The sequence below is a fragment of the Pan troglodytes genome, chromosome 7 (assembly GCF_028858775.2).
Source record: "Pan troglodytes isolate AG18354 chromosome 7, NHGRI_mPanTro3-v2.0_pri, whole genome shotgun sequence".
NCBI lineage: Eukaryota > Metazoa > Chordata > Mammalia > Primates > Hominidae > Pan > Pan troglodytes.
This window is the reverse complement of record NC_072405.2, coordinates 30,604,796-30,620,744: the sequence shown is the minus strand read 5'-3', so window position 1 is coordinate 30,620,744 and position 15,949 is coordinate 30,604,796. Positions and strand designations below refer to the sequence as shown.

The window sequence follows — 15,949 nt, the reverse complement described above, 5'->3', positions numbered from 1 at the left end:
AGAAAAGAAAAAAAAATTAGCCGGGCATGGTGGCGGGCGCCTATAATTCCAGCTACTCAGGAGGCTGAGGCAGGAGAATCACTTGAACCCAAGAGGTAGAGGGTGCAGTGAGCCAAGATTGCACCACTGCACTCCAGCCTGGGTGATAGAGTGAGACTCTGTCTCAATTAAAATATATATATATACTCATCTGTATTTACTACAGTAACACATACATTGTATATTATTATATGCAAACTCAGCATGTGCATATATCAAACCAAGTTCTCCTAACCACAAATTTAAACAAAACTCCTTCTCAAATCACAGCAGATGTCTATTCAGATGCTTATCTCAGGAGGACTAGAGACAAGGGCATATATATTCAGTTCAGTTATTCTACAACTAAAAATCTAAACAGGGCTGGGTGCCATGACTCATGCCTATAATCTCAACACCTTGAGAGGCTGAGGTAGGAGGATCCCTTGAAGCCAGGAAACATAGCAAGCTGGGAAACATAGCAAGACCCTATCTCTACAAAAAAAAAAAAAAAAAAAAAAAAATTAAAAATTGGCTGGGCATGGTAGCACACCCGTAGTCCTGGCTACTCAGAAGGCTGAGGTGGTAGGATCACTTGAACCCAGGAGTTCAGGGTTACAGCGAGCTATGATCAAACCACTGTACTCCAGCCAGGGTGACAAAACAAGACCCTGTCTCTGGGGGAAAAAACAAACAAACAGAACAATGTCTAATGTGTGTTATTACCAGCTGTTACTGAACTTTTCAGAAAATCATCAGCATGTTAAAGATAGACCCCACCATTCACTCACATGACATCCAGCACACAGTCATTCCGAATGACCTTATGGGAGACATCAGCTAGCAGGAAGAGCCCTCCATCTGTCCTTCGGATGCTAGCTGCATAGCCTGGCCAGATCTGCAATCTGGAGAGAGAGGTGGTCTCAACTGTAGGATTTTCGAAGAACACATATACTTCCACGCCCCCATGTGAACAATACTTTGAGGTGATACTGCCCTTCCCTAATAGTAATGAGAAAGCCTCAAGAAACTAAGTTAATTGACATTGTTGCAAACTTACTGAAAAACCAAACTAAGGAAGAGATTTAATTGATAAACTGTATTCACTACCATAAACTACTGCTGACATTATAGTACTAAATACAATGGTTGTAATGGAAACTTTCTTTCCAGAACATTCAAAAGTGAGGGAAGGGAAAAAAGTACCAACCTGTGTTGCTGTAGTACCATAGCACTTGTAGGGTCATAAAAGTTTCTCCCCACAAGCTTCATATCTAAAAGTTTCATTACCCTGAAATAAAAAGCAAGTATGAGTTTTCTAATAGAAGAGTAATAAAATTATGTTCCATTATTCTTAGCTACATTTGCCTTTGGAAGTCTGAACGGTTAGAAATGTTTGTGCTCTTTGCAGAAGACAGCTTTTATATTGAGAACAATCTTGTTAAAAGAAAACCAAAAACTGCCAAAGCATTTGACTGAAAAAGCAAAGCAAAATGACAGCAGTCTTTTCCACTTACTAGCTGACCAAACACTGAGTTGGTTTCCAAGGTTTTATTACGTTACTTTTCACCACTAACTACGAAGAATGCAAGACAGCCCATTGCTAAGTGTGTGAATAACAGTGTGGCAAAGGGAGCTATGTTTATTCCTGGCAGTTCAACTTACTAGGTAGAAATTAGGTTCCATGGGCCGGGCGCGGTGGCTTACGCCTCTAATCCCAGCACTTTGGGAGGCTGAGGTGGACAGATCACGAGGTCAAAAGATCGAGACCATCCTGGCCAACAAGATGAAACATCATCTCTATTAAAAATACAAAAATTAGCCAGACGTGGCGGCGCATGCCTGTAATCCCAGCTACTCAGGAGACTGAGGCAGGAGAATCACTTGAACCAGGGAGTCGGAGGTTGCAGTGAGCCAAGACTGCGCCACTGCACTACAGCCTGGCGACAGAGCGAGACTCCGTCTCTCAAAAAAAAAAAAAAAGAAAAAAGAAAAGAAATTAGGTTCTGTGTTTCATTAAATAAGAGAATAGCAGCTGTATGAAAACTAGGATGTTTCAAAAGAAGTTAAACAATTATGAGCTGTCTGTAATCCAAAAATTCAAGACACTGAAAAATCCTTCCAGCAAATATTTTTACACAACCTCTTTAAGTAGCCCCCTTGTTACCGTCACCATTAAATCTGCACTATCAACAGCCGCTTTCAAAGTTCCTGAACACAACTGGAGGAACCCGTTCCCCTATCCAGCTATCTCCAAACCTAATTTCATATATTCAAATCTGGTCTACCACTTGTGAGGTAATTTTTGAGTAAGTTAGCCTCAATACCATCCATTTATTCATTAAATGCTTCCAAACCCATCTAGAATATACTGTCACGTATTTCCATCCAAGTATCTTGAAGAACATTACTGTAAATACAAGACTGAAGTTACAGGACAATAGAACTTCAGCTGTTTTCTTACCGACGGAAAACAACATTGTAGAAGGGAATGCACAGGTCAGAGCAGGGCTCCAGGATCTTTGTCATCTGAATCTTAATGCTGATTTCAGCACTGTCTGTTTTCCTTTGACTTTTTAACTCAAGAACCTAACAAATAAATACACACAGGTGAAACAAAATGACAAAACTAAGAACTAATGACCAAGTCCTAATCTAATTCAACTGTGTTCTTAAGAACACTAAAGTATCTTAAAACATTTTTCTACTTTTCCCCTCACTTTGTTGCCCACACTAGCAAAAGCACAGCATGACAACTACGATTCAGAAAAATGATTTGGTAAGAGAATTCCAACCAAGTTTACATTTGCAATTTGGTTTTTTTTGTTTTTTTTTTTTGAGACAGAGTCTCTCTCGCTCTGTCACCCAGGCTGGAGTGCAGTGGCGTGATCTCGGCTCACTGCAGGCTCCGCCTCCTGGGTTGACGCCATTCTCCTGCCTCAGCCTCCTGAGTAGCTGGGACTACAGGCGCCTGCCACCATGCCCAGCTAATTTTTTTTATTTTTAGTAGAGACAGGGTTTCACCGTGTTAGCCAGGATGGTCTCAATCTCGTGACCTCGTGATCCACCTGACTTAGCCTCCCAAAGTACTAGGATTACAGGCGTGAGCCACCGCACCCGGCCTACATTTGCAATTTTAAGTTACTCTTTATCACTGAGGTCACAGACTTCCAACCATTCCTCTCATGTGAGAAGGTGCTTCTTGAGGAATTCAAACCTAAAATGTGCTGTTATGTCCTGCAGAAATCTGTCTTCCCCTCTACGAACAGAAAAGCACAACTCGAACATACAGGAATTCTATGGTTTCCTACCCCTCAAAACACCAGTCCTGGGCCAGGTGAAGTGGCTCACACGCCTGTAGTCCCAGGGCTTTGGGAATTCGAGACCACTCTGGGCAACATAGCAAGACCCAATCTCTTAAAAGCAAAACCAAACAAAAAACGCCAGAGCACTCTTAGGGTTCATCTCAAAGTCCATTTCCTGTTTGGTCTCACTTGTTGAAGCTTAACAGGCAGATAGAGAATAGATCCATCAAACGCAGTGACGTTGCCGGTGACAGCTTGATGGTCCTTCAACATGCCGAACCTCATGCTTTTGCACTCCACATTGGGGCTGGAAAATAATGAAGAGGATTTTCCTTTAACTTGACTCAAACTGCAATCTTTACCAGAGCTGTGCAACAGGTGCTAGTTACCCAGTAACTGCTGCTCCATCTAGCGGCCATATTAAAAATTATCTATCTGACTAGAACTTTGACTCAAGAAGACCTGCTCGCAGCTGAAACATCAGAAACTATAGGTCATAAAAAAATAAAAACCACCAAATCCCACCACCAAAGGACACCTGCCTTAGCATGTCAGTGTATATTCTTTCATATATACACATTTGTTTTTGAGACGGAGTCTCGCTCTGCCGCCCAGGCTGGAGTGCAGTGAAGCGATCTGAGCTCACTGCAATCTCCACCTCCCAAGTTCAAGTGACTCTCCCTTTGTTTCCTTAACATTTGTCAATCCATTTTAAGAGGAAGACTTCTCCCCATCTCTTTTTTTTTTTTTTTGAGATAGGGTCTTCCTTTGTCACCCAGGCTGAAGTACAGTGGCATGATCATAGCTCACTGCCATCTCAAACTCCTGGGCTCAAGTGATCCTTCTGCCTCAGTCCCCCAGGTAACTGGGACTATAAGGGTACCACCACACCTGACTAAAAAAAAATTGTTTTTGCCCTGGCTCGGTGGCTCATGCCTGTAATCCCAGCACTTTGGGAGGCCGAGGTGGGTGATCACTTGAGGCCAGGAGTTCAAGATCACTCTGGCCATCACGGTGAAACCCTGTTCTACTAAAAATACAAAAAAATTAGTGGGGTGTGGTGGCATGTGGTTGTAATCCCAGCTACTCGGGAGGCTGAGGCATGAGAATCATTTCAGCCTGGGAGATGGAGGTAGCACTGAGGCAAGACTGTGCCACTGCACTCCGGCCTGCGCAACAGAGTGAGACTCTGTGTCAAAATAAATAAATAAATAAATAAAATTTTTTGTTGTTGTTACCTAAGACAGTCTTGAACTCCTAGCCTCAAGCAACTCTCCCTCCTCGGCCTCCCTAAGTGCTGGGATTACAGACGTGAGCCACTGCATGCAGCCCTCTCCCCTCTGTTTAATGATCACCTCTTTGCTGTATGTTTCACAACAAGCCTGTTTCCTGGGATCCAATTTCCCCCCCTTTTCTGGCTACTTCCCTCTACCTGTTGAATGTGCTCAGCTCTGCTTTCTTACCTCATAGAAACTATTACAGCAATCCTGTTGCCTTCTATAATTATTCCATTTCTCATTCCTCTTACAAACTTTTTAAATGAGTGGCCAAGTCAGTGGCTACTTCTCATGGCCTATGCTCTCCTTTGTGCTTTTCATCTTTCCTTTTTTTTTCTCTACAACTGTAACAAAACTGCTAGAAGATCACAACACCCTCAACAAGCAAATTCAGTTGCTTTTTTTCCTGTGGCCAAAGTCAACCGCCTTCTCATTACCTTCATTCAAAAGAGTCCTTCCTTTGGTCTCTGTAACATACCTTCAGAATATTTTCTCCCTAACTGTTCCTTTCTCCTCTCTTTCACTCCACTTCTTCCTCTTGTGTCATCAACTAGCAGCTGCCCTTCACAAATTCAGCCTTCCTAGTATAGCTACCTTTAGAAATAGTATAGAAGTTTCTGGCCAGGCATGGTGGCTCATGCCGGTAATCCCAGCACTTTGGGAGGCCGAGGCAGGTGGATTACTTGAGGTCAGGAGTTTGAGACCAGCCTGGTCGACATGGCAAAACCCCGACTCTACTAAAAAAAAATACAAAAATTAGCCAGGCATGGGGGCGCTTGCCTATAATCCCAGCTACTAGGGAGGCTGAGGCAAGAGAATTGCTTGAACCTTGGAGGCAGAGGTTGCAGTGAGCTGAGATTGCACCACTGCACTCCAGCCTGGGTGACAGATTGAGACCCTGTCTCAAAACAAAAAAAAAAGAAATAGTATGGAAGTTTCTTAAAAAAACTAAAAATAGTACTAATATGATCCAACAATCCCACTTCTTGGTATTTATCCAAAGGAACTGAAATCAGTGTGTCAAAGAGATATATGTGCACTCCCATGTTCACTGCAGCACTATTCACAACAGGCAAGACGTGGAATCAATCTAAGTGTCCACTGAATGGATAAAATGGTATACATACACAATGGAATACTATATAGCCTTTAAAAAGAAGTACATCCTGTCATTTGTGACAGTATGAAAGGATCTGGAGAGTATTATGGTAAATGAAATAAGATAGGCACAGAAAAACAAATACCATCTGATCTCACTCATATATGGAATCTAAAAAAGTTGAACTCATTGTGAACAGAGAGTAGGAAGGTGGCTACCAGAGGCTGGGGGTTGAGGGGTATGGAGAAATGGCAGATGTTGGTTAAAATGTACAACGTTTCAGATAGACAGGTGGAGTAAGTTTTAGTGATCTATGGTAACCATAGTTAACAACAGCGTGTATTTCAAAATTCCTGAAAGAGATTTTAAATGTTTTCACCACAAAAAAACAGTAAGTAGGTGAGGTGACACATATGTCAATTAGCCTGACTTAATCTTTCTACAATGTATACATATACCAAAACATCATCTTGTACTCATACATATACACAATTATTTTTCAGTTAAAAAAACTGAGACTTCATCTTCTCATTTTCTTCACAGGTATTTCAAAACACTCATTTTCACAATTCCAGCTAAGAACTTCCAGCTAATGACTCCTCTAAGATATTAAGAGAGAACACAAACTAATATAAACTATTTTTAAATAGTAATAAATCCTAAAATTATTGATATAAAACTGAAGTTATCTTCCTTCATTTTTCTCACCCCTAAATTTAACCCTAGACTGTCACTAGAGAGATGTCAGATGTTGGTATGATGGCTCACGCAGGAAAGGATCCAGGTTTCATAGGGCATGGATTTCACACCACTGATGGGGGAGGGGGGAGGGTTCTTTAAGAAAAAGAATACAAAATTACACATACAAAATAAGTTAAAAGATCATGGAAGACACCTAATGCAAGTTTTAAAAGGCCCTGAACTTAAGCTTCATTAATTTCACATTAAATTAACTTCTAGCCTCATGTATAAATCTACACCCTATGAAGTTAAAATCGAGATTGGTAATATAGCTAAATACATACACAAAGTTTAAGAGTAACCTTAAACTTCCTGTAAGGATCTGAGTAAACGCATTATCGCATCGAGACGTCCACCAGGAACTGTCAAGGACAATATTCAGTTATTCCAGGGGAACTATTTTTTTTACTGCCCTTTAAGAAGTGAACAATACAAAGGAAAGCTGTGAATACCTGAAAGTCACATGATATTGATAAACTGCTTCATTATGACACTGTATTTTGACGAGGTTCAGTCCCAAAGACTGAGGTGTTCCTTTTGATCCTTGCTTCACAATAAGCTCTCTAGAAAATAAAAACAAAAAGCAACTGCATATATCAAAAACAAAAAACAAAATAACTAACCAACCCACACAACCAACAACAAAAAGATTGGGGGAAGTAACATTTTTTCACATTTTGCTACAGATACACATATCAAGAGGCAACACTTACAAAAGCAAGCTCTGAAGGCTAGAAGGCAAATCGTTAGCAAGACCTAATTAGATAAGCAAGGTCACCCTACCTTTCCTAGTAACATTACCAAATAAACTAGGCTCATTAACTAAGAACACAAGAATGAGTTCTATGGAGAAAGATGAAGCGTCACGATATTCTTCCTAAATTATTTCCTTATCTTCAACATGACAAAGAATTGTCTCAATTGGGAAGGAAACGGAAGGCCGTGAGTCCACTCTTTAGTTGCATGCTATATGTCCACTGTCAAACACATCTAACTTCAGAAATTGTCCCACCTTGGCCGGACACAGTGGCTCACACCTGTAATCCCAGCACCTTGGGAGGCCGAGGCGGGTGGATCACGAGGTCAGGAGTTCAAGACCAGCCTGGCCAAGGTGGTGAAACCCCATCTCTACTAAAAATACAAAAAAAGTAGGTGGGGGTGATGGCGGGCGCCTATAATCCCAACAACTTGGGAGGTTGAGGCAGGGGAATTGCTTGAACCCGCGAGGCGGAGGTTACAATGAGCCAAGATTGCACCACTGCACTGCAGCCTGGGCGACAGAGTGAGACTCCGTCTCAAAAAGAAGAAAAAAAAAAATTGTCCCATCTCTTTGTCAATCTCCCACTGGCAAAAAACAAAACACCCCGCAGTATTATTACCCAGGGAGGACCCAACACAAATAGATTTTACAATACTACACATGAGCCAAAATGCAGAGTTTTCACGATCATTACTAAGTAGAGAAGGCAGTGCTCCTGGCTTACTTTTCCTTGTGTTCCACAGTCAGGACCAGAGGGCGATCTGGAGAGTGCAGGGGAGACTGGGGCAGAGCTGGTGATGACGACAGCTGCGTGGGACCCCGGGACAGTGTGCTGAAGGTACAGGGAGGCTTGTCCACTCCTCTGCCAATACCACCTGCTGCTCTTCCCAGTGGTAATAAAGACGCATCTGAACTCCCTCTTCCAAGCGTCCTGAAATGTGGAGAGAGAGGCAAATCAGGGCTTTTTATAATAGCTATGTCCCATCCAGATTATTCCCCCAACTCCACAATCTCTTCCTGGAGGAGACAGCAAAAGGGATCCAAGTTTCAAATTCTCTCAAACTACATATGCCAAGGCCAGGCACAGTGGCTCACGCCTGTAACCCTAGCACTTTGGGAAGCTAAGGTGGGCAGACTGCTTGAGCCCAGGAGTTCAAGACCAGCCTAAACAATACAGTGAGACCCCGCACTATAAAAAATACAAAAATCAGCCAGGTATGGTGGCTCATAACTGTAGTCCCAGCTACTCAGGTGACTGAGATGGGAGGATCACTTCAGCCTGGGAGGTTGAGGCTGCAGTGAGCTGAGATCACACCACTGCACTAAAGCCTGGGTGACAGAGATAGAACCAATTTCAAAAACAAACACAACATATGCCACCATGACTCATTCACCAACTGCTATTAATATTGACTGTCAGAGCCATCTTCCATAGCAGAATAGAGGAGAAAGTTTGACTCAACGTTATTAAAGAATCACCACGGCTGCGTGCAAGGGCTCACACCTATAATCCCAGCTCTCTGGGAAGCCAAGGCGGGAGGATTACCTGATGTCAGGAGTTTGAGACCAACCTGGCTAATAAGATGAAACCCCGTCTCTACTAAAAATACAAAAATTAGCTGGGTGTGAGGCGGAGGTTGCAGTGAGCCGAGATCGTGCCACTGCACTCCAGCCTGGTGACAGAGTGAGACTGTCTCAAACAAACAAACAAAAAAAAAATAGCCGGGCGTGGTGGCGCACACCTGTAGTCCCAGCTACTCGGCACACTGAGGCAGGAGAATCGCTTGAACCTGGGAGGTGGAGGTTGCAGTGAGCCAAGATTGCCCCATTGCATTCCAGCCTGGTCAACACAGTGAGACCCCATCCCAAAAAAAAAAAAAAAAAAAAAGTCCACGCACAGTGGCTCATGCCTGTAATCTCAGCACTTTGGGAGGCCGAGGTGGGTGGACTGCCTGAGGTCAGGAGCTCAAGACCAGCCTGGCTAACACAGTGAAACCTTGTCTCTACTAAAAATACAAAAAATTAGTTGGGTATGGTGGCACATGCCTGTAGTCCCAGACACTTGGGAGGCTGAGGCAGGAGAATTGCTTGAACCTGGGAGGCGGAGGTTGCAGTGAGCCAAGATCGAGGCATTGCACTCCAGCTTGGGAGACAGAGCAAAACTTCATCTCAAAAAAAAAAAAAAAAATCACCATGATCAGGGTAATTTTTTAAGAGGACAAATGAATTTCTGAACAGCCCAGTGGAGAACTACTTCTTACCCTTTTCCAATGCCTAGCTGTGTTAACAGCTGCTGACTACTCTTGAGAAATATGCATTCTTTAATATAAAACCAGACATTGATTATAAGATGACACAACCCTTCTTAGAGTTGCTCTCTGAACTTACAGAGATATTCCATCTCAATTTGATAGTTACCTGAGAGGGTAACTTTACCCACCTACTCCAACCAACGGAGGCCTCTGCCATCTTGCTGTCCCCAGCCGCCAACACTTTTGGATCCCAAAAAGTGGGAGAGAGTTCCTCCCTGTCCTTGCGTACCAGATTAGCAGACAAGCCTCGACCTAAAATGCCTCTACCTGAAAGAAAGAACCGAACCCCAGCAATGACTATGAGTTAAACGTGTTTTAAAGTATAGTTTTTTTTTTTTTTTAAAAAGCACAGTTATGTTTCTGAAAATAAACCATTTGGATTTTAGAAGAAACCAATCACACATACCACCAAATTTCTCAAGTTAGTTTTCCACATACCTGATGGAAGCATTTCCCGTTTCAGAGGGGTCTTAGAAACTGTTTCAATGCCCAGGCCTTGGAACATGGAGACCAAACCCACAGACTCCTGTGGAAAGTCAAAGAATAAAGTTCTAAGAGGTAGTTTAAAACCCCAGAAACAAGGGCTTTCTTAGTCTTGGTATATAATAAAAATCATCTTCAAATTCTATACATGTTATAAGAATAAAGGGAAACATTTTATAAACTTTAAAAAATACCTGTAACTACGTAATATTAGGTCTTAAAGCACAGTTACAGTTATGGCCCATGATTTGATGTGTACAGTATAACAAAATGCAACAGAACAGAATTAACTTTTCCATTTTGATTTGATAAACAGTATAACAAAATGCAACAGAACAGAGTTAATTTTTCCATTTTGATTTGATAAACAGTATAACAAAATGCAACAGAACTTTTCCAATTTTCTATTTTCTGCATATTCAAGGCAAGAGAGAACAAGTGTACTGGTTAATAAATTTCAAAAAAGCTGGATCATTTAGGAGTATCAGAGGTTTGGGTAACCTGCTACTGTTTTCCTGTGGCAGTCTTGAATGTCTACTACTGTTATACCAGTTGGATCTGACATGAATAAAAGCTACATATAGACTCAAGCAATTCATTTGAGTCAACATGTAAGATTACTTTCATAAACTTTTCTCCTTATAAAAATAATACATTTGTCAAATGTAAACTCTACTTAAAATAATCATAACTTCATTAGGTTCTCCCTATATTTGCTAACTCTCTTTGACATATTAATTATAGACAAATATTATTCTTAAAATTACTTTATAATTAAAAGTTTAAGAACATATACACGTTAAGTGTTCACACAGCAGCAGCAATAACTGAAGATTCTTTTTCTTTAAGATTTGGGCAATGAGCCTTCCAAAATGAACAAAAGTGTTATTACCTCAGAGGCAGAAACTGCTGCTAATATCATAGAGCCAAAACCAGGTGAAAATCTAAATATTCAGAAAACAACAAGAGATTGTACCTTTAGACCTAACAATTACAGATGGAGGGATGGAGGGATGATCAGAAGCTAGAGGACCTACGGTACTTACCAAGTCCATCTAGCGCTCATTATGAGGTACTTCTTCATACCTCTAGAAACTCTAGATTTGAAATATTTGCCCAAATGTATCTACTTGTTAAAGAAAAAAAAAAGACAACCTTGTTTCTGTTTAGGGCTTCCCAGTTTTGCAAGCACTTTGTTGTCATTGTTTGAGATGGAGTCTCGCTCTGTTGCCCAGGCTGGAGTGCACTGGCGAGATCTCAGCTCACCGCAACCTCCGCCTCCACGATTCAAGCAATTATCCTGCCTTAGCTTCCTGAGTAGCTGGGATTACAGGTACCCGCCACCACGCCTGGCTAATTTTTGTATTTTCAGTAGAGACAGGGTTTCACCATGTTGGTTGGCCAGGCTGGTCTTGAACTCCTGACCTCAGATGATCCACCTGCCTCGGCCTCCCAAAGCGCTGGGATTACAGGCGTGAGCCACCGTGCCCAGCCCTGCAAGCACTTTGAAATCCATTACTTCCTCTGACGGCACACAGGTAAGCTGTATGCCACTCCTATGCATCCAGAAGTGGTCTTACCCTTTGTGCTGGCCCCCTCTGTGTGCTTGGTTCCTCTGGCTTTCCAAATACATGGCCTCTGCCTGCAGGTGCTCCCCTGCCCAGAGCTGGGTCCAAAGGTTTAGAAGCTTGTGGCCAACAGCCTGGCATCCGTACAGCCTGGCACTGGGATGGGTGGATAGGAGACTGGCCCCTGAACGATGGTCGGAAAGGATCCATGGAAGGGCTGTAGAGAACACGTGTCGATCCTGTTCTGGTTAATTACCTGCCAGCATTTTCAAAAGATTAAGGTTCCCAATTGTTTTCCTTTTCCTTCAAGACACACTCACAAAGCATTAAAATAGTATTTTGAGTCAGTCCAGTAACACGCCTAGCATTCTACAACATATTCACTTCAAAGGCTTCTATTTGATCTGTAATATTCTAAACATCCTTCATTAACAATCCCTCAGAGCAGTGGTCCCCAACCTTTTTGGCACCAGAGACTGGTTTCCTGGAAGATAATTTTTCCATGGACCCAGGGGTGGGGGGATGGTTTCAGAGTGACTCAAATGCATTACATTTATTGTGTACTTTATTTCTATTATTACATTATAATAGATAATGAAATATAATAATTATACAATTCACCATAATGTAGGATCAGTGGGAGCCCTGATCTTGTTTTCCTGCAACTAGCTGGTCCCATCTGTGGGTGATGGGAGACAGTGACAGATCATCAGGCATTAGATTCTCATAAGGAGGATGCAACCTAGATCCCTCCAATGCGAAGTTCACAAGAGGGTTTGCACAATGAGAATCTAATGCCACCAGTGATCCGACAGGAGGCAGAGCTCAGGTGATACTACAAGCCATGGGGAGCAGCTGTCAATACAGATGAAGCTTTGCTCATTTGCCAATCTCTCACCTCCTGCTGTGCAGCCCAGTTCCTAACAGGCCCCCCAACCAGCCTGTGGCCTGGGGGTTGGGAACCCCTGCCTTAGAGGCCCATGTCCTCCTTGAACTTACTTATATTTTCTACCCAAATAGCCTCTCACAAAACTCAGTCCTGTAAGTTAACTAGCTGTTGTATAAGGAAGCAGTTTTTTAGGAGGGTCTCCTTCTGTCGCCCAGGCTGGAGTACAGTGGCATGATCATGGCTCACTGCAGCCTTGACCTCCTGGGCTCAAGTGACCCTCACATCTCAGTCTCCTGAGTAGCTGGGACTACAGGCATGCACCACAACACACAGCTAATTTGTATATTTTTTGTACAGACGGGGTCTTGCCATGTTGCCAAGGCTGGTCTCAAACACCTGGGCTCAAGAGATCTGCTGCCTCAGCATCCCAAAATGCTGGGATAACAGGCGTGAGCCACTGCACCTGGCTAAGGCAGTTTTTATGTATGAGGATGACTTTGGTTTATAAACAATTTCTTTTCCTCCCCCACCGCCCTTTTTTTTTTTAGACGGAGTTTCACTCTTATTGCCAAGGCTGGAGTGCAATGGCGCAATCTTGGCTCACCGCAACCTCTGCCTCCTGGGTTCAAGTGATTCTCCTGCCTCAGCGTCCCGAGTAGCTGGGATTACAGGCATGCAGCACCATGCTCAGCTAATTTTGTATTTTTAGTAGAGATGGGGTTTCTCTATGTTGGTCAGGCTGGTCTCGAACTCCCGACCTCAGGCGATCAGCCCACCTGGGCCTCCCAAAGTGCTGGGATTACAGGCGTGAGCCACTGTGCCTGGCCTATAAACAATTTCATAGTTAACACAGCCATATCATAAAATTATTGTCAACAAATATTTATGGGTTTTTGCTTTGTTTTTGGCCTCTCTTTCCTACATAAGAGTCCTAACTTTTTTCCAGTCTATGATTGCACTAAATTATCTTCCTTGATCTGTTTAGCTGCTTCTCCAAATCTCCATCCAATTCTTTTTTACAAAATTCTTCCTTCAGGCTGAGCACACACACACAGTGGTTCATGCCTGTAATCCCAGCACTCTGGGAGGCCCAGGTGGGAGGACCACTTGAGGCCAGGAGTTTGAGGCCAGCCTTAGGAACACAACGAGACCCTGTCTCTACAAATAATTTAAAAATAGAAAAAAAAATTTTAAAAACTCTCTTATTTCAAACTCCATCAGAAGTCTCCAGAGTACACAGTCTTTCTGCTTTGAGCCTACAATACTTGCTCAGTCTCACAGGTTGCATTTAGCACCCTTCTCTCTCCCAGGTTACCAGGGGTGAGGCTCTCCCTGGCTTCCCTACCAAATCTAAAGCCCATCAGGTCTCTTCAAAATCACTTCATAACCTGTAGGTTGGGCGTGGTGGCCCATGCCTGTAATCACAGCACTTTGGGAGGCCGAGGCGGGTGGATCACTTGAGGTCAGGAGCTCAAGAGCAGCGTGGCAAACATGATGAAACCCTGTCTTTACTAAAAACACAAAAATTAGCCAGGCGTGGTGGTGCATGCCTGTAATCCCCCCTCCTCAGGAGTCTGAGGCACAAGAATTGCTTGAACCCAGGAGGCGGAGGTTGCAGTGAGTCAAGATTGTGGCACTCCAGCCTGGGTGACAGCGCAAGATTCTGTTTCAAAATATATATATATATATATATCACTTTATAACCTACAGATTTCAAGACTCCCTCTTTAAGGGGCTCCTCTCATTGTCCTGACTTGCCCCTGATTCCTGAAAAACATTTCTTAATGGAAAAGAATTTTTTTTTTAAGAGACAGGGTCTTGTTCTGTCATCCAGGCTACAGTGAAGTGGTGGCATCTTAGCTCACTGCAGTCTCAACCTCCTGTGCTCAAGCAGTCCTCTTGTCTCAGCCTCCCAAGTAGCTAGGACTTCAGGCACCTGCCACCATACCCAGCTAATTTTTAAAAAAATTTTGTAGAGACGGGATCTTGCCATGTTGCCCAGGCTGCTCTCAAACTGCTGACCTCAAGTGATCCTCTCACCTCAGCCTCCCCAAATGCTGGGAGAAGCCTCTTCTTAACTTTCAAAAAGCTGTCTTGGCCGGGGGTGGTGGCTCGCGCCTGTAATCCCAGCACTCTGGAAGGCCGACGTGGGCAGATCACAAGGTCAGGGGTTCGAGACCAGCCTGACCAAAATGGTGAAACCCCATCTCTACTAAAAATACAAAAATTAGCTGGGCATGGTGGCCTGCGCCTGTAATCCCAGCTACTCGGGAGGCAGAGGCAGGAGAATCGCTTGAACCTGGGAGGCGGAGGTTGCAGTGAGCAGAGATCACACCACTGCACTCCAGCCTGGGCTACAGAGCGAGACTCCGTCTCAAAACAAACAAACAAACAAAAAAATAAAAAAGCTATCTTAAGTATTAGCTACAGAGAAATCATACATTCAAAGAAAATATTAACACACAATTCATAAACCCACAACATAAGTGCAGACAGTTCAAGAACATGCAAAATTTATTGAACTAAACTATCCTCTTTCACACTCTAAACGCAGGATATGACTCCCTTTCTTGAAGGCTATATTTAACTGCTAACACCCCTTTTCGGTGAGCCAGGACTCTGCTCACACCTCCCCAACACCACCCAAAGAATCCCAAGCAATCAGTATGCTAACAGCTACATACTCAGAAGCGCTGGACGGCCTCCCTCAAGGGACATCTGGAATCTTCCTCTTTGTCCACGCTTCCCTCAACCCCCAGCACCACTTCTATAGATTCAGGTAGCTCCCCCAGAGGGCCCTCTCCCAGTGTGGGTTTCCCCCTGGGATCAGGTAGCAGATACTTGGCTGTCCGAAAGGTTCAATGGGGAGCGAACCCAGGACGGGCTGGGCCTGCCTCCCTCGCATCCCTGAGTGCTTGCTCCGCGCTGAGGCCTCGCGACTCGGGCCTAACCAGAAGCAAGGCCTCCGAAGGCGAGTCCCATCCCCTTTCCACCCCGAGAAAAGCACCTTTCCCCAAAGCCACAGCCCTGCCAGGGGTTCTATCTCCTCTCTCAGGCCAAATAAGAGGTCCACTTCGGCCTCCGGAGGGCCTCCCCTGCCGCCCCCACCTGGACACCTTCTCTGGGGCCGCGGCGCCGGGCCTCGAATAACGACTTCCCGCCCCCGCCCGACCCGCAACCCTCAGCAGCCCCCCGAAGTGGGAGGGGAGAGGCCCGGGAGGGCGGCTCACCCCACGTGCTTGAGCAAAAACCCAACCTGCCCGCCCCCGAGCGACCCTGGCCTGCCTGGCACGCCGCAACCGGGGCCAGTCCTCACCTGGGCGCGAGTCCTCGCCCCAGTCGCCCAGCTCCGCGCGGCCTCAGGAGAAGACCGAGCTCAACCCACGCCCCAGGGCCCACATGCTCCAGGGCCAATTTCCGCTCTTCGAGGCCTCCGGGCATGAGCCCATTGGCCACAAGACCTGTCGTTCACAAGAGCAAGCTATCTCATTGGCCCA

General features: G+C 44.2%; 1 protein-coding gene across 5 annotated transcripts in view; it reads right to left on the bottom strand.

The window, feature by feature from the left end:
• Positions 1–15,949, bottom strand: part of PIWIL2 (piwi like RNA-mediated gene silencing 2) — a 91,111-nt gene that overhangs the window by 65,655 nt on the left and 9,507 nt on the right. The window contains exons 1-10 of one of the 5 annotated variants that reach the window (XM_528083.9): positions 15,769–15,913; positions 11,576–11,819; positions 9,951–10,038; positions 9,641–9,779; positions 7,925–8,131; positions 6,893–7,003; positions 3,513–3,630; positions 2,483–2,607; positions 1,229–1,309; positions 810–923 (exon numbers count right to left, since the gene is read on the bottom strand). In XM_528083.9, coding sequence (XP_528083.4) covers positions 810–923; positions 1,229–1,309; positions 2,483–2,607; positions 3,513–3,630; positions 6,893–7,003; positions 7,925–8,131; positions 9,641–9,779; positions 9,951–10,038; positions 11,576–11,773 — 1,181 coding nt within the window. In that variant the 5' untranslated portion in view covers positions 11,774–11,819; positions 15,769–15,913. The other 4 variants (XM_003311634.7, XM_003311635.7, XM_009454917.5 and 1 more) reach the window with 4 other exon arrangements.